Source organism: Acipenser ruthenus, chromosome 22 (genome assembly GCF_902713425.1).
Source record: "Acipenser ruthenus chromosome 22, fAciRut3.2 maternal haplotype, whole genome shotgun sequence".
NCBI lineage: Eukaryota > Metazoa > Chordata > Actinopteri > Acipenseriformes > Acipenseridae > Acipenser > Acipenser ruthenus.
In genome coordinates this window covers 8,393,481-8,420,414 of record NC_081210.1, presented here as the reverse complement: position 1 = coordinate 8,420,414, position 26,934 = coordinate 8,393,481, and the positions used below count along the sequence as shown (strand labels likewise).

The window sequence follows — 26,934 nt, the reverse complement described above, 5'->3', positions numbered from 1 at the left end:
TGTGGTGAAAGGTTTATTGTATCTTTTTTATGGGTTGTATTATCTCTTTAAGGATTGGGTGTGGATGATTCAAAACTTGGCAGATCACTATTTTTCTTGTTTTCAGCTCTGTTTACTGGTTTGGCACAATGAACTGTAATTAACACAAACTATAGCTGATGAATTCACTGCCCAATATTACCACCAACCATACCACTGCATTTTTTTTTTCTTTCAACATTGCAGCACATCACATACAGCAGAACGTAGAGGTAATCTATTTAGTAAATCAAAGGACAGAGGGCAGTGGCTGCTGATTCTGGTTTCACTGTATTGAACAGCCCTGTTTGCAAACAAATGGTACAGATAGTGCATTTATATAAAAGTATAGGTATACATAGTTGAAGAAATCAGCAATGTCAACCTGTCCAAATCTCCCACATTTCACATTTCAACAACTATATATAAAAAAATGAAGCTGGTGTGTTTGTTGCAACCTAAACCAAAAACTGTTGAATACCATTCTCAAAGGATAGAACTTTGTGAGTTATCTATTTATCTAACTTCACTTTAGGGATAAGGGCAGCTTTCAATTCAGTGCAATGGAGAAGGTGGTCATCTATAGGACTTGTATAAAGATCAGACACCACGACTCCCTAAAGGATCTTCCAGACACACACTGGTGTAAGAAGCTGGGGGAGAGCACTCTGTCTCACCTACCTGGAGGTATCTATAAGCCACCAGTGCAGAAGAGGGTAGGGGACCTGCAATGGAGATCTCTATCTATCTATCTAAGAAAACAAATAAATATACGTTTCAATCTTTATTTATCTATACCTAATTGCAATGCAGAATACAAGAAATACAACTCACTTTTGAATAAACACATACCATAATAATAATAATAATAATAATAATAATAATAATAATAATAATAATTAAAATGGTAACAAAAAGGAGCATTTGAGTGGAAATAGTTTCCAAAGAAAATGACTGCAGATTAGAAACTTTTTATGACAACGGTCGAACTGTTCCACATAGTTTTAATTACAGAGTATTACATAGTAATTAAAACTATGTGAGCCGTCAGAGCAATCTACCTAATTGATTTGCAAGCTCCACCCATATGACATCACTGCAAAAAACTATTCATGTATGTGGCGCGTTGCAGTGCACTGCATCTCTACAACTCTAGGGCTACTTTCGTTTCTTTATTTAGGGATTTTCCGCAGACTGAAGACGCCTGGACCAAGAAGCAGGAACAGTCAGGAATAGTTCACTTTTGTTGTTAAGACTTGTGTTTCTTGTTTCTCTGTTTTCTTCTTGCATTCAGCCGGAATTTGCCTCTCGGTGGCATGGCTTCCAGCATTAAGGCTCTGCAGCAGTGGTGTAAAATACAATGTGATGGCTACAGAGATGTGACTATTACGAACATGACAACTTCTTTTAGGGATGGATTGGCTTTCTGCGCGCTTATCCACAAACACAGACCGGACGTAATGTAAGAAACTCTTTCTGTTAATGGTTGCGTTTCAGATTAAGCATTTACCGGTATAGAGAGAGAGAGAGAGCAAAATGAAGAAAAAGTGAACGTGTTATATATATGAACATTGTCAAACAGGAACTGTTGTTGCATGTTCATTAGTGTTGTTTACACAACATATGCAAGGGTAAACCATTTTGTTTCAATGACATTTGTTTAACTCGTGCTGAAATTAGTATCTGCAAACAGCTTTAAGTAGTGTGTTTGTATGTGCAAATGTTCTTTTTAATACTTTTTTGTTATTAAATAGCGTCCCTTAGCCTCGGTTTTTCTACCAATGTGAAACCACAATTAATACAAGCGATTAGTCTGTAACAAAGACTCTAGTGCATAATTAGTTTTCATGTTTGTGGTAAGTTTTATTATTACATTCTAGGGCTTTCTGTCTACTTTTTAGTTAAGAATACTGAATATCTCATGACACACAAAACGGGGAACTGTAGCTACCGTGGACCGCTACCTCTTAAACCCCCCTCCCCCACCAACGAACCCCTCAGTAGTCGGTTGTGGTTTCCCATTTTTGGCAATTTTAGTGTAAAGCGTCTTTATTCTAAAGGTAACCATTTCTGGCTCGTCCTGCACGTTGTATATATTGGCGTTCTTTTTCAAGGTGTAATTGGCAGGATAGAAACTATTTGAAGACATTAAAGTGAGGGGCATTATATAGCTCTATGTGCAGCCCTACAGCCTATTGTGGAATATTGTTTGAAACTGTTCCTCGTGAATTCCCGGAAGAAGGAAGAGGTAATACTGGAAATGAGACTTTTTTTTTTTTTTTTTTAGTGCAGTTTTTCTGTTCTTTGTATTATAGCATTTTGTGATGCAGTGGGATTTTGTTAACCATTGGGCAAAAACACACTTTTTAGATAACCTGAAGAGCTTTGTGAACAGGGTCAGTTGTGATGGGTAGCCTTCATGTGGTTGCATTGTATTTCCCACTGTGTTGTTTGGAAAGCTATATAGAGTTGATTTCTGATATTGCTATGCTTTCAATATTCAATATTGGGCATAGAGGAAGCATTTCTCTAATGAATTTTACCTAATCTGAGCAGCAGTCAATCATCAGCGACAAGTGTTATCCGTTGACATAAAACAGCATAATAGGACCTTAGAGTAAAGGATCCATTACTGACTTGGAAATATATATGGGGTGGCCTGGGTTTATTATCTGGTACAATTTACAGTACAGGTGTTGAAGTTCAGATGGATGTGTTCTCAACAACTAAAAGAGAGAGGTATTTGACTGCACTCCTGCCCTTTTTAATATTGCAATGTTTGTGCTTCACAGTCCAGCCACAGTACACTGTTTAAGACCACTTTAATCCAGTCTTTTCTTATTGACTAGTCTTGGTCATGCTTCATATTTTCCTTTTCTCAAGAATCTGGTTGGCAGTACAGTATGTTGGTGGTATCCAAAAATCTATTAAACAATGTATTAAAAAAAAAAAAAAAAAAAAAAAAAAAAAGAAACTATATCATGACCATATATGTTGCCCCCAACATTTAAATAATAAAGATGCATGTGAATCGTTGGGTCCTATTTTTTGACAAAACTTCCAAGGTTTGCTGAATCTGAGGCTGTATGCTAAAAGTACTATTGGTGGACTGTTTTTGACCTTTCATTTAATTTAACCTCCCATGTTCTCCTTGTATTTATCAAGATGAGCATCAAGGATATGGACTTTGAGGGACATCCTACAGTCCATTGTGCCGTAGTTCTTCACCAGAGTCTCAACCAGCTCCACATAGTTTTCGTACTGGGAGCAAATATCTTGGTTTTTATATTGGGAGCAAATATCTTGTTTTTCACATGGTGCAGTGCCCCATATTATGTTCATATTTATTTGACCAGCATTGTTGTCTTGGGGAAACTTACAAAGTAACACAAGGCTAAAGACTTCCAGGTTGTATAGAATTAGATTCAGAAGCTATGTACAGTATATGACAAAGTAAATGGTGCTTGGAGTCAGGGTTGAGGTCAAATTAATTTTAAAACAATTCCAACTCCTTCAAGTGAATTCCTTTGGAGGAACTTGAATTGGAGTTGATTTAAAAGGGAATTGGAATTGGGAATTCATTTGAAAAATGAATTGGAATTGATGAAAAAGGAATTGACCCCAGCCCTACTTGAGGTACAGTACTTTTATACCAAGGAAATGGGAGTACCCCTTAAGCCATTTAAACAACTCTGATCACTTCTATAAATTTGCACTAATATTTCATTCCTCCAAAGGTTAATGTATTTTCTTGCATCCTGTTTTTTTCCCCCCCCCCAGAGACTTTGATTCCCTCAGTAAGGAGAATGTGTACGAAAACAACAATCTGGTAAGAAAGATTTATTGCATTCTACGCAGATTCATTGGCCGTAAATGCCAGTAACTGCTGCATTCCAATGGGAGACTTAAATTGCAGCTCTTTATGGGAGATACATTTACTGTGTACACCAGTAACATACAGTATTACAACATATGTGTTGAGACTTGGGATTGCATTCAATTAAATACATGGGTATGCTTGATTTAACTTGTTACCATTTTTTGTTTGTTTTGGGTGTGTCTCTGGTTTTGATTTACAAAGTTCTTTATTTAATCCTGTTTTTGGCCGACTAAAAGCACAGATCTCTGGCCGAAATGCAAACTAAATGTAAACCACGTGGTAATAAAAGGACAGGGAGAAGATTTACAACCACATATCAATTTGGAAAGAAGGCTCTGGGTTTGTGTTCCTTCCAAGTGGGTTTTATAATTGTATGATTTTTTTTTTTTTTTTTAAATTTGTATGATCTTTTTTTTAAATTTGATCTTGCCTGGAGACGGCAGCAAACAAAACACAATTGGACTAATAAACACCAACATTTTCTCCTGAATTTTTTTGAACACATCAATTCACCTCGTAAGTTATCTATGACCTAACAATACCTTAAATGAAAGGTTAAATTTAGGTTTGAATATGCGCTCCCATGTCACTTATGTGAAAAAAAAACAAACAAAAAAAAAAACACCCTGATGGCTGAAAATGTTTCAGTGGATTGGTGTTCTATTTTTATATAGCCATTTAAACTGTCTCTCTCCAGTGAGTTAGTATTTGAATGTATAGCAATGCGCAAGAAACCCAGCTTAGAATTTGAGTGAACGGTACAATCTGATTGCAGAGGAACATCCTGAAATTTATAATCAAAGTTACATACAAAGAGATGTTGAAACTATAACTGCTGATTTGGTAGATTGTGGAGGATTGCAAGTCCTGACAAGACATGTCTAATTATTTTGGTTTAATTTTCCAACAGAGGTAACTGGCTTGTCATGTGGTTTAACCATTTCATCAAGCGCATATCCATATTTTGGATTTGGTTTTAATGTAACATGCTGGTAATTGAGCTTCACTAGCCAGGATAATCTGTGCAAAGGTTTTTTAGTTTAGGTATTTTGTTGCTAATATCCCAAACCGCCTGTACTAACTTGCTGGTAAGAACCGAGAGGGGAAAGGCATTATGGGGCAATGACCCTATCGCCATACAACGGTTACAGCACTACACAGGTAGTCTTAATTAAGAAATATAGGAAGTCTGTTTGTCACTCGTATGATGATTATAAACTAAAATATACAAATGCAACCACCGAAACCGCTGCTAATATGTAGTACAGATCACTCAAGTTCAATATTAAGAGGAGGGTGGCTGGTAATAACCCTTCTGGTGGTATTATATATATGCTGTAACATCATCTGCTAGGATTTACCTCATCTCTCTAAGTGGTTAAACGAGACAGTTCTGTGAAACTTGATCAGCCAAGGTTAACAAATTTGGAAATCATTAAGATTGCAGGCTGCTGCATGTAGTTTTGAATCAGAACTTTTTTTGTATCCTATCTACAGAAGTGTTTGGCAGGGAGTTTATCATTGCATTCACTAAAAGAAAGTTATTTGAGGTTATTTTTTTCAGTTTTGCACACGTTACGCTTTGTACATGACAAGACCAATCTGCTGCAGTATGTTTTTCTGCTGAAGCAGTCAAAGAATAAAACAGGCTCATCCCATACTGTTCCATTGCAAGTCTCTTGGACAAATAGGCTTTCGGTTGCAACAGTTCGCTCAATTGCTTTCAACCACAAAGCAATTATGTTTTTTATTTCTTAAACTTCTGTAAAGAACCCTTGTCCTGACCAGGAAGCCATTTTTGCAGTAATACCACACATTCTGCAGTGCACGGATGAAGGCAGAAAAACAGCATAAATTGCATTTAAGTTTTAGAACACAAATATGAAGAAAATGTTTCCACTGGCCTCAAGAAAACCACATGGCTGACTGTCATTAGGAAAAACTTAACACGCGAACAGTGATCTCTGACCTTCTGCAGTGACAAACCAGTTGCAACACCAGTGGTTTTCCCATTAAAACAATCTGGAATTTTGTTTAGAGACCCATGGTTTAAAACCTGCAAGCAGAACTGTAAGTGCTGTCTGAGTCACAAGGGAAATGCTGTTGAATTACAAAACACAATTTTTCCCACTTTGTGTTTTATGATGTTCTAACAAATCTCGAGGTAGATTGTGCTACTTCAGTTGCTCTACATTGTGTTTGTCTCAAACAATATTACACCACTGAATATATTTGAAATATTTTCCCCCCCAGTGTATTCGCCATGACATTTGCATCAGCAGTTGTGTTTTAAAGCCCTTACAGATGGCTGTAATTTGTTGTTTTTGTACTTTTAACATTGTGGTTGGAGTCAGGCTTGGCCAGCAAAGATGTTTCTGCCAATAGAATTCCTAGTTGGAGTGCTTCTAGGTGTATAAATTACTTTCTGACTGTCCAAAAATTCACAGTGCAGTTTAACCAGTGCTGCTAATTAAATGAGCTGTGGGCCCGGCGAGCCATTCTTTCCAGTTGAGGTTTGTTTTTTTCGGGTCATTGAAGAACAATGTGAAGTAGCCCAGCCCTCTGCCAGCATATACTGTGAACTAGTCCGTGGATAAATTGATTGCTTCAGTGATTCTTCACTTTAAATGGCCTCCTAATTTATTAGCAGGAACGACATGTCAACTAAGACCGGGCCTAGTGGCCTAATTTGTTATGTTGTCACTTATTTTTTTTATTTTTAAACTGCTTGAGAAGAATGGGTCAGGACTTTTACAGCTGTTGAGACCAAGCAATTTAAATGCTGGGAATTTTGTGTTGTCCTTGCTTCAGTGCAGAGCTGGCACCAGCTAAAGAGAATTGTTTCAGAACCTTTAGTCTGGCTATTTCTTGTAACTTTTTTTTTTTTTTTTTTTTTCTCCCATTCTCATCCACAAAAGCAAAACTTTTGCTACAAAAGATGTTCCTATAATTTGTTTGAGAAATTACTAGAAATTATAAGTTTCAATTGGGGTATGTAAACTTTTGACGACAAGTGTGTGGTGTGTGTGTTTTTTTTATATATATATATGTATATACAGTGTGTGTGTGTGTGTGTGTACAAAGGTAAACTGCCAGAGGTTAAAAAAAAAAGTTTAGGTTACCAAAAACTGAAAAATAATGTACATTTCAGAGTTATACAAAAAGGCCTTTTTCAGGGAACAAGTAATGGGTTAACAACTTACAGCTGTTCTGCAGCAATGGAAGTAAATTAAGCCTTGAAAGTTGATGCTAACAATTCCTACAGGTGTCCCAACTTTTGTTGATTACTTACAAACCCTCTGTCTGTATAAAAGCAGTGTTGGAACAGACTGTGTTACTACACCCTCTTAAGCATTATTTGGACAGTATTGTACTGCAGGAAGTAGTATATTGCTCTCAAAATGGCGAGAAAAAGGCAATTAACAAAGGAAGAGAGACAGACCATTATAACCCTTAACCCTTTGCGGTCCATTTATTAATCGCGCGTCAGGCACGCCAGGAATAATTAATTTTCACACGCGCAGTTAATTTTATACGCGCTGTTTAAAAGTATTTTTTTTCACAGTCAAACGGGTTTAAATGGCCCTGCATATCAACAAAGCACACACTAGGCATCTCCAGCCCCTCCCCAGCCTTTTGTTTGCTATAGCGTTCAGCTGTGTAAGAAATAAATAATAATAATAATAATAGTCGTACATACCGATCGATCATCTCCAGATCACTCGTTTTATCACCAAACTCCTCAATAATGCGATCAAAGTCATTATTTTATTACTATAACATCTGAAAAAAGCTCTGCAAATGTCCATGATAGTCTCAGTGCGCTGACGCACTTAGCCAGCTTGTTTATTATGGACGCCCATTATCTGATACCTGATACCATGTATGACTATTCATGAAATACGCCTTTTTTTTTTTTTTTTTTTTTTTTTTCCGACTTGTCTCGGCTCCTGTCGCTACCACTCGGCAATTGAATGGTTTTCTCGGCTTTTTCCGGAGAAAAAACGACTAAACACCCGTTTATTGCGTTGCTATAATGATGTCGGACCCAGTCCGACAAAGGACCTGTGAGGAATAATTGCAATGTCGGACCCAGTCCGACAATGGACCGCAAAGGGTTAAAAGTGTAGGTCTTTCCTTTAGAGAAATTGCAAAGAAAGCCAAGGTGTCAGTGAGTACAGTTTCCTACACCATCAAAAGGCACTTGGAAACTGGAGGAAACTCTGACAGGAAGAGGTCTGGTAGACCCAAAGCCACAACAGAATCAGAAGACAAGTTTCTGAGAGTCAAAAGCTTGCATGATAGGCGGCTCACAGGACAACAGCTTCAAGCACAGCTTAACACTGGTCGAAGTAAGCAAGTCTCGGTTTCAACTGTGAAGAGATGACTTCGAGCTGCAGGTTTGACAGGTTGAGTGGCAGTAAGAAAGCTATTGCTAAGATGGCAAAATAAGAAAAAGAGGCTTGCCTGGGCCATGAAGCACCGCCAGTGGACTACTGAAGACTGGAAGAAGGTCTTATGGACCGATGAATCAAAATTTGAAATCTTCGGTTCATCACGCAGGGTTTTTGTACGCCGTCGAGTAGGCGAAATGATGGTTCCTCGGTGTGTGACACCAGCTGTCAAACATGGAGGAGGAAGCGTGATGGTCTGGGGCTCTTTTGCTGGATCCAGAGTCGGCGACTTGCACAGAGTGAGTGGCACCCTGAACCAAAACTGCTACCACAGCATTTTGCAGCGCCATGCAATACCCTCTGGTATACGCCTAGTTGGTCAGGGGTTCATCCTACAGCAAGATAATGACCCAAAACATACCTCCAGGCTATGTCAGAACTACCTTAGAAGAAAAGAACAACACGGTAGGCTTCAAATCATGGAATGGCCAGCACAGTCTCCAGACTTAAACCCCATCGAGCTGGTTTGGGATGAACTGGACAGAAGGGTGAAAGCAAAGCAACTTCTGCAACAGTGTTGGGAAGAACTTTCCAAACAATATTTGATTTCCATTGTAGAAAGAATGCCACGAGTGTGTTCGGCTGTTATATCTGCAAAAGGTGGCTACTTTGAGTCAAAAATTTAGATTAAATTTTGTTAAACAAAACGATTCCATGATTTCTTTTTTTTATCTCCAATTGTTTTTGTTCTATGCTTTAATTTCAGAGTACATTGAGACATTAAACTGTGTAAATTTCAATAAAAACTGGAAAAATGGAGGTGTTCTAAAACTTTTGACTGGTAGTGTGTATATATATGTGTGTAATATATATGTATATGTGTGTGAATGTGTATATATATGTGTGTGTGTATATATGTATGTGCATATATATATATATATATATATATATATGTGTGTGTCTATTTTTTGTTCTTTCAACACTTTAAATTCCATTTCGTTGAGTGCAGTACAGAATGGAAACATGATTGCTAAAGGTGATGACACAAGAATGCAGATGAGCAAGATCTAGCAATGATTAGTACAGCCACCTTCACAATGAAGAAAAGGATATACTTGTACTGTGCCTGCAGTGCAGTCAGGGGGTTAAACTGGAGACTGCTAGCCAATGCATTCTGCCTTTTGTTGTTCCTTCATTTTTAATAATATTCCAGACACAATGGCAGGAAGCAGATGATGGAAATGAGACCGTGGGTAAAATATTTAATTTGTTTAAATATGTACATAATACAAATCCTAAGGTTGTGGGGGGGGGGGGGGGGGGGTTCTTTGACAAAATAATAGCAGGGATTTATTGTACTATACAGTAAAACCATTTTTACATTATTTCAATGTAACCATCCTAATAACGGTCCCTTAGACTCTAGCTGTAAGGCACTAACAAGCATGATCTTGGACTTCAGAATGCTGGCTGGTGACATTAGCCCTGTTTACACTAGCACATATATTCTGCAACGAGAGGACAAGAGTTACGATTTTGGAACATTTTTCTAGTGTGAACGCGCTGAGGACATGTTCCGGTAAGATTGGAGAAAACCCCCAGCGTGCACTGCACGCCTACCTGCAACGTCATCACAGTGCTGCTTTTGAATCGGAAGAGGGAACACAACAACATTTTCGAATCAAACCATCTAAGTGCATATATATACATCACATGAAAATAGGGAAATTGTATTGTTGCTCACCTTTCCGAAAGTTCTTCAAATGGTCCGTGACTTTCATTGAAGATATTCAGAATACGGCGCTCGATGTTGTTATTACGGCACAATGTCACCGCCTCTTTGGCTTACAAAGTACGCATGCTCACACTTCTGTCCTGAGAGAAGTACCCCCTGCTGTTTTTATGCAAGTGTAAACGCGCTGTTTCAGAATATTTTGCACCGGAATCGTATCGGAAGGGTTCCGGAACAACAGTGTAAACGCACCTATTAATTTTGCATGAGAATCACTGTCCTTGTAATTTTGGGTGACTTTGTATACACAAAACACTGCAGCATTTGTACTTGTGGAGTTCCCTGCTCAGTTATATAATTCTTATAATGCAAAAGTGGCTGTTTTTATGGGAAGTGTTTAATTTATCTTGAATGGAAGATTACTGCTGTACAAAGTGCATGTTCTTCTGTGTTTTATTAATAGGCTGCACTGATCCGGGTGCTGCTTGTGTTTCAAACAGAGGTCTCTGTTACAAAAACTATTGTATATCCTGTTTCTCCCTATGAACCAATCAATGTATTTGTTTCCATAGATATCTTACCCCACTTGTGGTGGTAGTACTTTGTGTCTGGGGTGGGGTAGGGGGCTTTAGAATACTACTGCCCTCCGTAACACATGTCAATTCAACATGTGCTTCCCAGATTAAACCCCAGGTTATATCTCCTTTTCACAGATCCACCCATTTCAAAACAATGGCCCATTGTCTGTTAATTTATTTTCTTTTCACAGGTTGACAATTGGAATAGAAAGTCTGCTGTTCGTATTTAAAACATTTCTGTGATGTAACACTTTGATCGTTTGATTCATTTTACGAATCTTCTAAGTAAAAGTGGCTGTGTGTCTGAGAAGGGGAGTGCGGGGAAGATGTATTGTTGATTAACGAATCTGCAGTTTGTGCTACTAATCCACAGAAAACTGTTGATTCGTCAATGAAACATCAGTCGGGATAATTTCAAACGTAACACTTAGAAAAGGGCTTGCGATTTCAATTTAGTATTTGATATTGTTTGCCTGAAAGTAATACAATTTATACATTAATAAAAAATAAATTCATAATTAAATTGTGACAAAGCTGCTTTATTGACCGTGTAACCTTTAACACAGTTCTGGGTTCCTAAAACTGTCTTTGGTGGATAAAGCACTCTCAATAACAATACAACACGGTTTTTATTTGTTCCCTGGTGTCCCATTTCCAGTGGGAACCCAGCTGCTTTTAACAAACAATACAAAAATAAAGCCTAGCTCCTGTTTTGGCATGCTAATAAATTTAGCAGGATCCCTAACTTTCAGTCAGACCACTAATCCGGCTTGCTGACATTTAAATATATGATTCACAAATCACAGTTTAATATACTTTGTTTTCACGTACACCGTATTCAGGTCTATACACAGGTCCTTGCCTTTACACAGACAGCTATTATCTTTGAAACCTGTCCTTTTTTTATACCTGCCTGGCTTGTCAAATTACCAACAGTTGTATTCGCTTAACTGATTGCCAGTCAATCAATCAGTGTTCTTGGGTAACTGTGGCATTCTGGGAGATGTAGTTTTTCATTCCTCATTTAAACTGCAAGAACCACACTTATTTTTTTCCGCCCACATTTTTTTAATGCCTAACTTAAATTTCAGGGTAAAGATTGCATAGGTTTGGCAAAATGATCAGTGACTTTACTTTGTTCCTGGTTCACATTCCTTTTTGTTTTTTGCATTTTTTTTTTTTTCTAATGCCACTTTCATGTTCTACATCTAAAACGGTCCTTACTACTATCTTCACTCGTCTAAGTGGGATTTCAAACTCGGAGGAACCCACAATGAGACAAACATTTTAACTGTTTGAACAAAGCCTAACAAAAGAGCAAAAACCAAATCCAATTAACAAGACATTGTTCAATTAGGAAGACATTTTTTAGGGGCTTAACAGCACTCGAAATAGAGAATTAATTTTTCCGATTTCAACACTCGTTTATTCTTTACATCAGGGGGCTCTAATCCTGGTCCTGGAGAGCCTTGCACAGTTTCTGTGTAATTTTACAGTTTTGTTAAACTTTAAATGTCATACTGGTGTTTTTCCATTAGTCGGCGCCCGCCTAATCGGGATACTGATAACTGGGATTTCTGCTAAAATGGGATACAACTCTTGGAGAGTGTTCTTCCCAATGCTATTTATGTAGTTTCATTGGGACGTCATGGTTTTATTACTCGGAGGGTTTACTCAATACCCTTGTCTCCACGAAACAAGCACATAATTCAAGTGATGAAATTGACTTTCAACCACACATCCGGCTTTCATTCGAGGTGATCAAAATACGCATGCGCCGGTGTGCTGTCGAATGTCCTTGCAGTGAATATGCAGGCTGAAATAAACGGGAGAGAAGAAAGAAAAATAAACACTAATGAATACACAGAACAAAAATAATACTCTGATTTTTAGGTTTTGCGCACATCACCGAGAGCTGCACTTGAAGTGCCACGGTTTGGCCACCTCTGGTATATAGCAAGGCTCATAAGAACTTCATTAAATGTTATCTATCTGTCATCAGTTTTTGACCTTGATTCTAATCTTTATTATATTACAAACCACATAACCTATATTCCTAACCGCTCTCAACTGCGGATAATTTCACCAGTGTTATTGTTTTGTATGCTTGTTGGTAATAACCAACATTTAAATGCAGAAATTAGTAAATAATTGGACCAACCTGCAGCAGAAATGAATGTAACAATTTATTTTTCCCCCAGGCTTTCCATGTGGCTGAGGAGAAGCTGGGGATCCCAGCATTGCTGGATGCAGAGGACATGGTTGCACTGAGGGTTCCAGATAGACTCAGTATCCTCACCTATGTATCCCAGTATTACAACTATTTCCATGGTCGCTCACCCAGTAAGTCCAGCATTCAGGTATTGATTCTCCACATCACATACACCAGGGAGAATTGCCTGCCGCTATTACCTTAACTGGGAACCGACCTCGCTTTAAATGCTCAAGGGAAAAATCTACAGATTTTTACGAGAATCTATTCATTAGGAAACTGCTTGCTAAGCCAGTTCTTTTACTGAAGCAAACTGGAAAGTCATTATCTGGCTGGCCTAATGCTTTCCTAATTAATTGTTTTTTGTCTAAAGAGCGTTTCTGCTTCCCTCCAGAATCTAAGAAAAGATGTCAGGATGCTGTAAAAAATAATTAATGGGCAGGCCCCCATCATCATCAAAGACTAAACAAAATAATGAAGTCTTTTATTGAAAATACAGCCTCTTGATGTCCTGATTTACCTCGCATCATTTCTAGTTGCAAACTAAGTTCAAAGGAAAATGAGTCACTGATGGACATTCCAAAAACACAATTGAATGTTATACACTGTATATACATTATTCTAAAATACTGTGTTAAGCTTTGTCTGGCCACCCGTTTCTGCAAAATGGACATGCCTCCACCAAGTGTGCATTTTAGTACATTGATGATCATCTTGTGACTCGGATACTGTAAGTGTGTCACTAAAAGGCCTCTGCAGCTCTATCAGGATGTGGGTTGAGAAGGGGTCTTAAGATGTTTGCACAATCTGGAATTCCAAACAAAGATGCTTGTTTTTCTCGGTTACAACTGTCACCACCTGTTTAGAAAATCAAGCTTGAGTCTGAGCAAAAACCAAAAAATATGTTGGCTGCGTTGAACCTAACCGTGTCAAGGAATTAGACGTTTGGGACTGAGCTCAGTGTAAAGGCAAGCTTTTATTGACTGCCTCTCTGACAGTGTGCCAGATTTGTCGATTGAAAATTTACTGTAAATGGGTGTGTTCTTACCGGAACCTGACTGCCTGATAACCTTGAAGGCAGGCACAGTGACGGATTCAATAATTTAAATATTAAGTTTTATGTTTGAGAGCTTGGAGACGATGCTATTTCATGAACATCTTCAAAGTGGGTTAAACTGTAATTCTTCCCATGGTAGTACACCACGTGCTGTCTTAATTGCAAAACAAAAAGGACAAAATAGTGAAACCATGGTCAATTTCTTAATAATATAATATTAAATACTAGAACATAAACTAAAATATACTTTTCCTTTCAGTTGGAGGGATGGCTGGTATCAAACGACCAGCTGAGGATTCCAAGGAACAGCCAGCTGGCAAGAAAAATCTTCCAGTGGTGGCAAAGCAATACCCGAGTAAACCAACAACAGAGACACAGAAACCCCCCACCACCATCACCACCGCTTCCTCCAAACCAGCACCAGCACCGGCTCCAGCAAAACCAGCTGAACCAGTAAGGAGACCTCTCCTCTTCCTGATTTGAGAAAGCCCCCTTCCAGCACCCCCCAAATTCTCAGGCTTCATGACATGAGTGTGGTAAACCATTTGTTTGTGTGCAGTTTGCCTTTGCACATTGAATGAGTAAACACTACTTCTGCTATCAGGAGAGACAAATCAGCACTTATCTGTGTCTTCATTTTTCATGATAGGCACAGTCGCTTGTACAGTGTGTTGACTGAACCAGCTTTGGTGAAGAGTCGTGGTAAAGCATTGTAACAATACACAAGCCCTAGAGGACAACTGTATAGACTAAATGTATATCAACAGACACCTAAACAAAGGAATTACTGCTTCTTTTTACTGTTCAACTGCAGGGCAAGGGTTTGAAATGTCTTCCCTGTGAATCTTTCTCTTGGGTTTTTTGACTTTACAGTATGATTCACTTTTAGCTCCCTCTAGTGTACATTTTTAAACTCATCTGATCTAACCAACAACATATTCCAGCACAGTGAGCCCCAAGACACTTAAGATAAAAAACCTTTGAATAAGAATTAAAACTTTTGACCAGGAGGATCACAATTAATGATATGGTAGTTGCAGTGTAAGCCTTCATTGAATGATTATTTTGTTTGATTTGTTGAATGTATAGTATCAAGTACTGGTTTTGTCCATGAGTAATTCTTTACAAAGCTAGTTTGCACAACTTGTTTCAAGCCTAGATGCAAGTTACAGAACCACACATTAAATACAAGTTTTCTTTTTAGAAAAAAGTTTTGGTGGAAAGCACAAACAAAACTGGAACCCTTAGCAGCACCTGTGCTGTGTGCAAGAACCATGTTCATCTGGTACAGCGACACCTGGTGGATGGTAAGCTGTATCACAGAAACTGCTTCAGGTGAGAGTCACTTTCTGTAAATGGAATAACTTTATTAACCTCAGAGCTACTGTAAATACAGTTATTATTATTATTATTTTAGAAGCATGTCTTAAGAGTTTATATTTTTCCAGGCATTCTTTCTGTAAAAGCTTAAAAAAAAGAATTAAATGGGAGGTATAAACTGTGTGGTTTCTTTAAAGACAACACACTGAATTTGGATTTGTGTTTTTACTATTGACAGGTGCAGGCAATGCTCAAATACCCTTCTTTCAGGAACATACAAACCAGGACCAGAATCTGGAACCTTTATCTGTACCACTCACCAGCACAACCAAAACAAGAGTACGCCCACTTCTGCAGGTTTTATAGGAAGGGGGACCTACAACAACACCACTGCTGTCCCAGCCAAAACTGGACTGACCTCTGTGACTGCCAGAAACCAAAGCCCTGCAGTAACCCTCCCAGCATCGAATGCAACAACCACCGTTAGTTATAACGTCAAACCCAGCGTGGTGACGACTCCAGCCAAACCATTGACGCCAGTGGCAGAGAAGACACAGGTGGCCAGGGAAAAATTCTTCCAGTCCAGCCATGTGACTCCGGTTAACCCTCCAACGAACAGATGGGCTGCTGTGAACGTGGAGACACCTGGTAAACCTGCATCCTCGCTGCAGACTGCCACTGATAAAGACAAGGCTCGGTCCTTTTTAACAAAGAAACTACCACTGGAGGGGAACAGTAATAACAACAACCATACACCATTGGCACCTGCAAGCTCTGGAGTGGTCAAATCACCCGAGTCGCAGTTCACTAGCAGGTGTGTTTTTAATGGAGAAAATGCCTGAACTGTGTCTCTTCTGTTCATTTTGTCCTTTATAAATTAGATACTGGAATATGTGGGGATTTATATTTTCTTAAGATCCTCAATCGTCCCCTAAATTGTGACAGAAAAGCACTGGATTGAGGGCCCAATTCAATTATCTTTTTAGCTGGCAGTCAAGGGAAATCTCAGTTTATGCAATTTACAGAAAATGTGGAGTTGTTTTTGTTTGGTCATCCATTCGCTGTATCGATTTTGTGTGAACTTTCCTTCAGTGTTTGCCTCCAGCTAATAAGTTAATTGAATCAGGCCCTTGGGGAATTAGATATTGGAAATAATTAGTGCAAACATTCTGTTCATGTGATAAATTTAAGAGAACATGTTAGGTATGACTGGTTTGAACTTTTCTCTGGTGAAAAGTTTTGTATTTCTATAACCTTAGTGGACACATTTGTACTTTTTTTTTCTATAGTTTCCCTGCTAATCCCTCCAGCCTGAGATAAAAGCTACAGTTTTTTAAATCACACAGCCTGTTTTTAGAAACAAAACAAAAAAAAAAAAACATGAATGATGTTGAAATTTTTGGTTTAAAAGCACATCTGCCTGCTCCTGTTTCAAATTAAGGGGCTGTTTATTTGGATCCATCTGCAGCGTGTCCCATTCGATTTCTGTTAACAATCTATCCTGTGTTCTTAATGGTTGTTTTTTAAATGATATTTTTACAGCCTGATTCCCAGCTGAACTATTCAAATTGATTTTTGTGTTTTATCTAAACTCTTCTATAGCACTCCTGAATCTAGAAAACAAACTATCTTTGGCAAGGAAAATTTAAAATCCATTGCTGGGAAAGTAAATGATTACTTTTGTTGTGTGTAGTCAGGGCATTGAAAGGCAGTGGTAGGTTAAGAGTATTGAAGTATGTCTGGCCACCCAGGTAGGGAAAAGTTAAGAGTGGTTTACTTGTCACTCCATGTTAGGACAGCATGTCGAATTGTTCTTGTCATCTAGATTCTCAACTGTTATTGTAGCTTAAATACCTGACTAATACGTTATTGTTGCGGTGTGCTATGATGTGACATGTGCATCTAACAAGTGTTATGTGGACAGCATCGGATCAACTGGTGTCCTTCCCAGTGTACGACTGTAAGTGGTTAAATATAGAAATCCCCTTCATTCCTAAAAAAACTGAAATCAATGTGATTGGTTCAAATCAATATACTGTAGTAACCAGTTGCTAGGGAATAACCTTTAGCCAGTAATATACTATATTGAAAGTGTACTGTTTTCTATCCTTTGGGTTAATCAAGATTCAAGGGCTTTGTGCTTTTTGGTACACTTTCTATTTTGTTTTAAAAGGAACAGCAACTGTTACGGACAAACAATACTGTGAAATGACTGCCATACAGCCATACCTGTATATATATTTGCTATAATATAAATGTCTACTAAGTCATGGAAGCACTTTGTGCTTCTACTGGCTATGTTGTATGCCAATCAAAAATCAATTTTCTTTTACAGATTTGGTAGTAAGATGACTGGAGCAGATGTATCCAGTTGGAAAAGAGACAATAAAAGCTCTGGAACAAGTGGGCGGAGACCAGTTTCTGCTTTTGAACCCTCGACTCAAGTTCAAATAAACATATCTGTACCAGCGGGACTCAGGACAGCATCGCCGAAGATCAGCAGGTCATCTGGACTTCTTCATGATCCTTCCAAGAAGGGTGTTGCACTGCCATCAAACACCAAAGGTCTTTTTTTATTTTTGTCTTCTAATCAAATTAAAGTGCAGTGCGTGTTACTCAACACCGTAAAACTATACAGAATTAAACGAGAAACCCACTGGAAACTACAACCTGTTCTAGTAGTATAGGAAAGATAACACTATGTGGGGTATGCTTATTTGTAATAATCTCTGTACAAGACACTGAAACTATTTCAATACAGTAGTTCCCCTTCGGTAGTCTTCAAGTAAAGTTACTTGACCAAGTGTATTTTGACCAATGTAACATTATCTTTGTCTAATATGAAACCAAACAAAAAAGGGTAATACATTGGAAGAAATAATATCCCGTACTGGTTATAGCACTATAGCTATATGTTTGTTTTGCAGTCTATATTTTGCATAATAGTTGTCTGCACATTGCATAATCTCTGTGCTAAAACTGCTGTAAATGACATCATCCCGTTTCACAAATATTTCATTAACGTTTGATTCTAGATTGTCTTTGGAACACTGTTACCAGCACAACAGAATCTCCAGCAGATTGGAGATCCAAATTGAAACCTGTGTCAAAGGGACCTGTTATTAACAAGTAAGTGTTTGTTAAACATTGTACTGTTCCCTGTTTCACACTTCTTGTCGCAAGCACTGGGAAACTAAGGCAAACGCATGCTGCTGACTTTTTACGTACAAGCCACACTTTACATGCCTTTTAGACCTCTTGCATGAACAGGCTTTTTCTAACTTGGTTCCCTAGCCTGCTATTGCATTCCCCAGTGGCCATCTCTGTAATTACCAACTGGCTGAGCATGCAAGCATTGTCCCCTTCCCACAAGATGACCAAGGAGTGCAGCGCCTAAACCTGTCCCCAAAACAGTAGGATATCCTAACACTGAGTTCCCCTGAAGATCCTACTCCTTCCATGTGTTTCTTTTTCAAACTTCCAATGTAAAAGAGGTGAGGAGGCTGTATCTTAAAGGAACATTTCTGTTAATTTCATACATTTTCTAAAAGTGTATTTCTTCCCCTCCAGTATTACAGATACTAAAGACAAACCAGCTGTTTCATTCACCTCTGAAGTCAAAGTAGACATACCCTCCAAACCGAGAACCATAGTTACTTCAGTCAGTCCAACAGTCAGACCTGCATCTGAGGATTTCTCCTCGACCAGTGCCAGATCTGTGCCGCCTTCTCCCAGCGCTGATTATAATAAAGGAAGATCTTCACCCAGGCAGAACAGCAATGGGACTCGTACACATGGTAAGGGGTCCTTCATCCCAGGAGTAATATGTATTTTAAGCTAAAATGTTATACAAGTGAAAAGCCAAATCGAGTGTGCCAGGAAATCTGACTGTTGCCTATGTTGATTATCTTGCCGATAACCACTACTAATGAATTGGTGCAGGTGGCATCTGATCAAAGTGACTTAAGCTAGCTCTGTCATGTTTTTGTCCCTGGCAATATGTGCTAGCATCTCTCTGCAGATACAGCAATAATGACATGAGGGGCTTCACTCACCGTCCACCTTATCCAAAACTATTCCATTGACATTTTTGCTGACATTTGTGAAAAGTCTGTTGTGGAGCCAAGTCCGTGGGAAGGTGACAAGACTCCAGAACCTGAACAAATAAGCAAGCCTGGAAATCGTCCATGTTGTTCTTGAGACACAAAACCAAACAGGGTTAATAGCATTGCTGAACTTGGTCGACACCAATTCCTTTAGACTGCTTAACTGTTTTTATTGGCAGTGTGTCTGTTTTTATAGTGTGGGCAGTGTTTACAGTCAAGTCTTATAGTGAAGAGAAATAGGGTCCCCCGAGTGGCTCACCTGGTAAAAGCACGGCTGCGTGGTGTGCAGGGCGAGTCATACAGTAAAGGGAGCTCAGGTTTGTGTCCTGGCTGTGCGAAGTCACCATGCTTTGCTGGGGATGCCGGAGGGAACGTCTCATTTCCTCTGACTTTCCTGCAGGTTAGGCAGGGCTGGCCTTTGTCATCCAGAGGCCGGTAGCTCGCTGACATCTGCTTTAGAGTTCCTGGGGGTATAAGAGGAAATGGGCTTGGTCATGGGATTGGAGGATGTCCACTGAACCTTCAGCTCTCCTGAGCTGTGTGGGGAACTGCTGCAGTGAAGGAATATAATTGGCCATTCTAAATTGGGGAGAAACCTGGGGGTAAAATTGGGCGATTTTTAAATTTGGGGAAAAAAAAAGTGAAGAGATATGTATCTACCATATAGTTTAAAAACCTTGTTGCTTCATAAATATACTTTTACTGTACTCCAATGTCTCGTTGCACAATTTTAGGCTTGACGCCTATCCAAAACGTGTATTTCCTATTCAGGTTCTTGCCGTTGGGTATGCTGCTTCTACTTTGGTAATGAAATGTATTGGTAGGCATGCTGTGTTGAGAGTGCCCCATCTAGTGGCAGATCAAGTGTTTGGGTTGAATCCAATGCACTGACTCCAGTTCTGTATTCTCTACATTATTATTGATACTGTGTTTTTAGTGAACAGAAACGTGGATTTCTCAAAGAGTCCATCTGATAAAGATATCTCCAGCCCTGAAGTGGTGTCACCAAAGGTAAACATTTGTTGAACTAATACACTTAAATAGATATTTTTTATAATAAAGGTATGGTTTACTGTCATTCCAAATTGATGTTGATTTTAATTAACATGCAGAAAACAAATGGCGTGTAGCATTATACAATTAATTTTTAAAATTTCCATTATAATGCAAAACATCACGTCTTGTTTTGGTAATGATTGATTGATTGATTTGTTTGTTTATTTTTGTTTTTAAATTAAAGGTGAATAATATATTTGTTTCGACTCTTTTTTAAATAAACTGAGCGAGTTCACCGTCTGCTCCTTGTTCTGTTGTCTTTCAGTCCCGGCCGCACTACATCCCAGAGGAGAAGATCCAGGAGGAGTTGAATGATATCGAGGCTCAGCTGAATGACCTGGAGAAGAAAGGTGTAGAGATGGAGAAAGAGCTCCGCAAGTGCGAGGAAGGTGAGCAGCCTGCAATATCAAAACACAAAACGCAGATGGACATCTTAAATTCAGGGTAGACTTACACACGCATTCCCACTGCACACACTCTCCAAAGCCTTGTGTTACCTTGTTCTGTCACAGTTTAATATATTGAACACTGCAGTGGGTGGTCGTACATTAAACACAAGCATTGCATTACTTATAATGTAATTGGAGACGAATGCAATTTTTAGGACACACGACTCCCCTTGAGATTTCTGTTCCAGTAATGCAATGCATCATATAGTTGTTTGGGGGCCTGACAGGATGGGCAGTTTTGCTTGTCGTTCTCAATAAGCAATGCAGAGGCAGGTTTACAGAGTGGGAGGCCTGGGTGATACTAAGGGAGGACAAAGAGGCTGTGGGAGAGGGATATGGGGGGGGTGGGGTGATTGGGGTTCCAATGCTGCCTGAAGGGGTGTGACCCAAAGAAAATTCAATTTATTGAAGCTAAAGCCAAATGAGTTGTGTGTTGAGCTCTGCACTGAAACTGCATGCCTGTCTGATAGCCTCCTCTCTCCAAGGGATTGAGGTGCAGGATGGAAATAGTCGTGTGGTGGCCACATGGAAAGGATAGGGAAGCTCTGATTGTTCCGCTGTTGATGACCTTGAAAACAATACAATAACAGCGAAGAAAAAAAAATCAATGTTTTTTTTTCTATCATCGTCTTGCCTAGTTTCCGTGTTCAGGTCCATTTCGACTAGAATAAAAACATTTAGATGCAGTAAATGCCCTGTAGGGCATGTTCCAGATGATATTAGTACATGTACTTCTGATGGCTGGGACAGTAGTGTAACACACGCAGGTTCAAATATACGGAAATTTGTTGTCACATTCTTGATTACATTGTATAAGCAGCTCTACAAAAAGTGTGTTTTTACCAACATGTTTTGTAATGCATTCACTTTTTTTTCTTTTAACTCAAATTGATATATGGCAGCTTGGATGAGAATTACTTTTCTGTTTCAGATGAAAGTGAAGATGTTTTGATGGTAGACTGGTTCAAGTTGATCCGACAAAAACAACTGCTGATGAGAAGAGAATCTGAACTGGTTTACATGTAAGAATCTGTCTAAAGAACGCCTATGAGGGACGTCTTGATGTCTACGGCGTGTTTTTTTTAAATCGGGGGTGTTGTCTGAATACCTATTAGGCTGGTGTCTGCATGTGTAGTTTCTGTGTTTTAGGTTATTCTCAGATAGGGTTTATTTGAACTCCTTCTGTATGAATGCCCAAACACATTTGCATGACTTTCAGTTTTGTTCATAAATTATTTCTGTCCAAAATTTGATTTTGCTTTTAAAATAAATAAATAATTGAAATAACATTGGTTTGTCCTGCAGTAACACCTGAAGTACACAATTGGACTGTTCTCTGTAAGTCCTTGCTCACTGTGTGTGTGATTCTGTAGCAGACAGGTCTATTCTCTATTGCTGCAATGTGCCTCCAGTCCTGTTTGCTTGTTAAATGTGTAAAATGGAGGCTTTCCTAATGCTTCACATTCTTCTGCCATTCTGTCAGATCAAAGACGCAGGATTTGGAGGACCAGCAGCCTGGAGTGGAGGGGGAGCTGAGGAGGCTGATGGATAAGCCAGGTAAGAGTAGAAGTGCTTACCTTTGCCAAAATGGAAGATATATAAGTTTTATATTTACAGTGTTTGAAAAAATGTAATAAATACATTTTAAATTAGTCTTCAACCATTCCTTTTAGTGTTTAGGATACAAGTGGCAGACTATTGGTTTAATATTCCTACTGGATAAAATGAGTAGGTTAGAATTGGATAGTCTTAGTTATTGTGGGTAATGCAAAGGTGGTCACATTTAAAAACAATCTAGTCCTATCTTAATAACCCAAAGACATTTTTCAGTGAAGTTTTAATGACACCTGCTTGGCTGGTCTGTTTGAAGGTTCTGTCCTTGGAACGCCTGTCTGATTTGTGATTCTGACTGCAAGTTGCACCTTATTTTTATTTTAAAATAAACTTTTATCCTGCAGAACACCTGAAGACTGAGGCAGACCAAAAACGGGAAGAGGAGCTGATGTCGAAGCTTGTAGAAATTATTAATGATCGAAATGCGATTATTGATGGTCTGGATGAAGACAGACTTCGGTGTGTAGGATGTTCATTCGCTTCTCCAAACTTAACTTCAAAACACTGCAGCTTGGAATTGCCACTGTCTGCATACAGTTTATTGTATTTTAATTCTAGCAAGCATGTACAGGAACCTCGGATACTACTTCCTTTCTGTTTTGAATGTGTGAATAGTGCTGAATTGTAATGGCTTGGCTGAAGTTAGAGTTGTCTGGCCTAGTTTTTAAATTACACCACTCCTGTGGGTATTTATTTGATTTTAAGTGGTTCATCTGTCCTCTTAGTGTCTGTTGGCATTAAAAATGTATCTATGGTAACTTACATAACAATTAACTAAGAATGTCCTAATTGATTCTCTAAGGTACAATTAAAAAAATAATTCACTTCCAATACAGCATGCTATTTAACAAGGAGCCGATCACTGGTGTGGTGTTTTCAATACAGATGCACTTTTGCTAAAAATTTAATCAGATTTTGTCTTATATTCTTTATTTTTATTTTATAGGGAAGAGGAGGAAGACCAAGAGATGAATGAAATGATGCAAAGATTTGGTAATTTGACATTTGCTTTTGTATTGCAAATGAAGAACTCTGACCATGAGATCTTCCTCTTTTGAGTAACTGGGCCTGTATTCTTTGCACAAAACTTTTAAAAAGATTAATAAATGCAAGTGCTGGCACATTTGGGTTCGAACTTTACAGTGGTGCATTTTCAGGATCTAGATGTACGGAGGTGGAATGTGGCAAGTTTGCCTTGTTAACCTGTATTTATTTGATTTTACAAATCGGTACATTGTTTTTTAAAATGCAAATGTACAAAGACTGAAGTTTGCCGATTTTCCCCATCATCTCCAACACACAGACTCACTGTTTTTGTATTTTTTCAAACAGAAATAAAGAAAGACACCGTAGGAAAAAAGAAATCGTCTCCAATTACCAAACTCTTCAGGCGGAAAAGTAAACAGAAACTTGAAGAAACTGTAGCGCACTAAAGCCCAGGGGAACTCTTCTTGTTCTGCTCTTCGTGAACATTCTCGCACTGAAAGCAGCCATAGAGAGGTGATAAGTGTCTTGAAACATCAGGTCCAATACTAAATGTAATATACATTCTTCTGTCTCCTGTTTTGTACTTGCTGTTTGAAGGTAGTTTAAGTGAGGAATGACCAAGCTACTAAGGTCACCAGCTGACTAAATGTGACATTTTTATAATTCAGATAAATGCTTAGGTCAGTTTTACAAATTCATAGAGCATTGCATTTGGGCTTCCAAGTGGGTGAAGATCCACATAGAGGGGGTGTAAAGTACCTGACTCCACCCACAGCTCATGGCAGTGTGATTTGGTTGAAAATTGTGTTTGTTACTATCAGTAAGCCAAGATTTAGTCTAATCATTGACCAAAAAGTAATAATACTTGAAAGCTATTGTTACTGAACTATATGAAAACTGTCTTAATTCAAAGCCATTTTTTTTATTATTAATGCAATTATCATTTTATAAAATTGGTATAAATGTTGAATTTATTTTGTCAAACTTTGGGTATTACAGTTTTCATGGGGGGGGGGGGGGGGGGGCCTTAACAGTGCTAATCACAGCTTTTAAAACATATTTCTGAGTTAATAATTACAATGATCATAATCATATATATTAATACTTTTACTCAAATACATATGTACATTTAAATGAGACTGGTGTGTCGTACAGCCTTCGTTCATGTTCTTATCGAAGATCTACTTGTTCAGCTGTCAAGTATTTGTACAGATTTTTGCTTGATTCCTGATGTTCTTTGTCACTCTGGAGACATTAACCTTAGATAACTGCAGAATGTGGTTTTGTGTGGCCCTAGAGAATGCAGCTATGCTTGCTGCTGAAAGGATTGTATTCTTGTTTTTATGGGTATAAGTTCTCAAATGAAAATGTAACATTTTATTTTTTTTTACTTGTGCACTTTATTTAATAGACACTCTGCTGTGAAAACTGTGTTGCTTCTTTCGATAGGAGAACATTAAATTATATTCTCCATAGTTAATACTTTTTAAAAACTATTCTCATTTTTATATGTTTTAAAAAATAATGATTTAAGTCCACTATAGCAAAATGTTTAGAAGTCTCTTGCTGAACAAACTCAAGTACACATTTAGTACAGCAGCGTGATTCATGTTGGATCATGTAGTATTGAAAAGAGCTACAGGAGTATTCCTATTGTATAGTTAGTGTATTTTAGTGACCAGTATACAGCACTTTCTTCTTTGAGACTTTCCAACAGATGGTTATGTGCATTTTGTAATTCTGTCCAGAAGTAAAGCTACTGAAACAACCAGAAGGTGGCAGTGTAACTTCTAATAAGTAATATTCCTAGACCTACACATCTGGTAATCTGTATCCCTGTTTATATAACGAAATTGTTACAGTTCAATGTAAAACTGAAGTGTCTCTATATTTAATGGCAATTTCAATAAAAGTGCCTGTTTTAGACTTCATACAATGATCATATTAGAGGCAGTGACTCTGCTTGGTGGTGCTCTTTGACATACTGTAAATGGTGGGAAAACCTGGCTTTTGGTTTAGGAGTATTACCATATACAGCATTCAAATTAAATGAACTAAATTTTTTTTTTACAATTTTATATACTGTATGTGCAGTGTGTCCTCAAAAACAAACATTGGGATTTTTGTTTTATTTCAACTCGAGTCTCTAGAATTTTTACATTGCGAGTTGTTTTATATCTTTTTTTTTTTTTTATTGATGTGTTTTAAGTGTATAAAGAACAAATCCTTTGTGGGAATACAAAATTGAAAATGGAAACACAAATATATTGGTGGTTGTATAGGAAACTGTGATCCATATGTCTGTCCTGTTTTATTCATTTTGTTTTCAACTAAATAAAGCTTTACTACTTAGTTTTGTGTAACTATTTCATCGAATGGGTAATGGACAAGAAGGTAGCTCTTTGTTTTAAACAGTCAGGTGGAAGTCAGACTTGCAGAGTGTTGGTTTCTATCCATTGCTCTGCAGCCATCAAGGGTCTTTGTAAACAAGGTGTGGGGATACAGCTCCAGCATGGTAAAACAGCCAGCAGGTGGCACTGATGTCTGTAATGCTTTGCCACCTTACATGAAAACAAATGCTGCAACTTCCAATTTGCATGTCATCAGATGTGGAAGCATTTTGGCGAGAACAGGCAGATTTTTGTCTGTCTGCATATTAATAAAAAGAGCAGAGTGCTTTTATCTTGTTTTAAGAATATTATTAATAGTAAGACAGTTACTGGTATTTAGTGGTACCAGCTGACATGGCGTATGAAAAGTACCGGCAGTTCTCTCGTCCTAGTCATTTTGAGTTTTGACCCAATTTTAGACACATTCAGTATTAAACTGCTGTTCTGACCAGAATCCAATTAAGTTTATTCAGAAAAGAGCCAACTATCGTTTGTGTTGCTCATGAACTAGTCTGAAAACATTCTTGCAATGTTTGTTTGTGTACACCACAGTAAAATTACAAAGCTTGAATTGGTGCAATTCCGTGTCTTGCAAGGAGGCTGTTTTATGAGTAAAACTGTTTGTTTTATTCTCTAGCTGTGGTATAGGCTGGTCCCTTCAGAGCACAGTCGATGATTAACTTGGTGTAGGGGGGATTCAAGTATTGTGCCAGACCACGCTTTCACTAGCCTGGCACTTGCTTCTGTCTCTTGTTAATCCCTCACCTTTAATTAGAGCTGCATTACTTAAAGCCTTTGAAGATAATAGATCAAGAACAGGGAGAACAATTACTAGGACTTTGCTTAATTATGTTTTACTCCCTCTGAAAAAGGGTGGGGGGAACGCAGAACATTTTATATGTGCTGGTGCCTTGTAATTCGAAATGTGAATTCAGAGTGACAATAAAGGTTGCACATGTGTGATATAAGAGTTAATTAAGCCTTGCATGGAATACAAATGCTTCTGCAATTAGGAATCAAGGGAGGTGGGGGTTAATGTCAGGGGGTGTCTAACACAGGAGTAGGTCTGATTTGTGGAGCTAATGGTGACATGGGCATTCTCAAACAAGCAAGACTGAGCGCACTGAATTAAAATTACAAT

General features: G+C 38.3%; 1 protein-coding gene across 2 annotated transcripts; it reads left to right on the top strand.

Moving 5' to 3' along the window:
• Positions 1–1,139: 1,139 nt before the first annotated feature.
• Positions 1,140–25,755, top strand: LOC117431682 (MICAL-like protein 2). 2 transcript variants are annotated; one of them, XM_034052912.3, is made up of 16 exons: positions 1,140–1,480; positions 3,799–3,847; positions 12,804–12,945; positions 14,131–14,324; positions 15,076–15,206; positions 15,430–16,005; positions 17,527–17,756; positions 18,227–18,320; positions 18,762–18,988; positions 20,235–20,308; positions 20,619–20,742; positions 21,734–21,824; positions 22,286–22,359; positions 22,761–22,875; positions 23,363–23,409; positions 23,749–25,755. In XM_034052912.3, the coding sequence occupies exons 1-16, from the start codon at positions 1,335–1,337 to the stop codon at positions 23,847–23,849; spliced, it is 2,415 nt and encodes an 804-aa protein (XP_033908803.3). In that variant the 5' UTR covers positions 1,140–1,334; the 3' UTR covers positions 23,850–25,755. The 2 variants fall into 2 exon arrangements, with proteins under 2 accessions (XP_033908803.3, XP_058851930.1); XM_058995947.1 differs by lacking the exon at positions 3,799–3,847 and having other exon boundaries at positions 1,385–1,480.
• The last annotated feature ends 1,179 nt before the right edge of the window (positions 25,756–26,934 follow it).

What these genes read in the sequence shown, in the direction of transcription:
- LOC117431682 (XM_034052912.3), top strand. Translation starts at nt 1,335, where the DNA reads ATGGCTTCCAGCATTAAGGCTCTGCAGCAGTGGTGTAAAATACAATGT. An exon ending in TTTCCATGGTCGCTCACCCA is followed by an intron (nt 12,946 to 14,130) that starts GTAAGTCCAGCA and finishes TTTTCCTTTCAG; the next exon opens with TTGGAGGGATGGCTGGTATC. An exon ending in GAGGCTGATGGATAAGCCAG is followed by an intron (nt 22,360 to 22,760) that starts GTAAGAGTAGAA and finishes TTTATCCTGCAG; the next exon opens with AACACCTGAAGACTGAGGCA.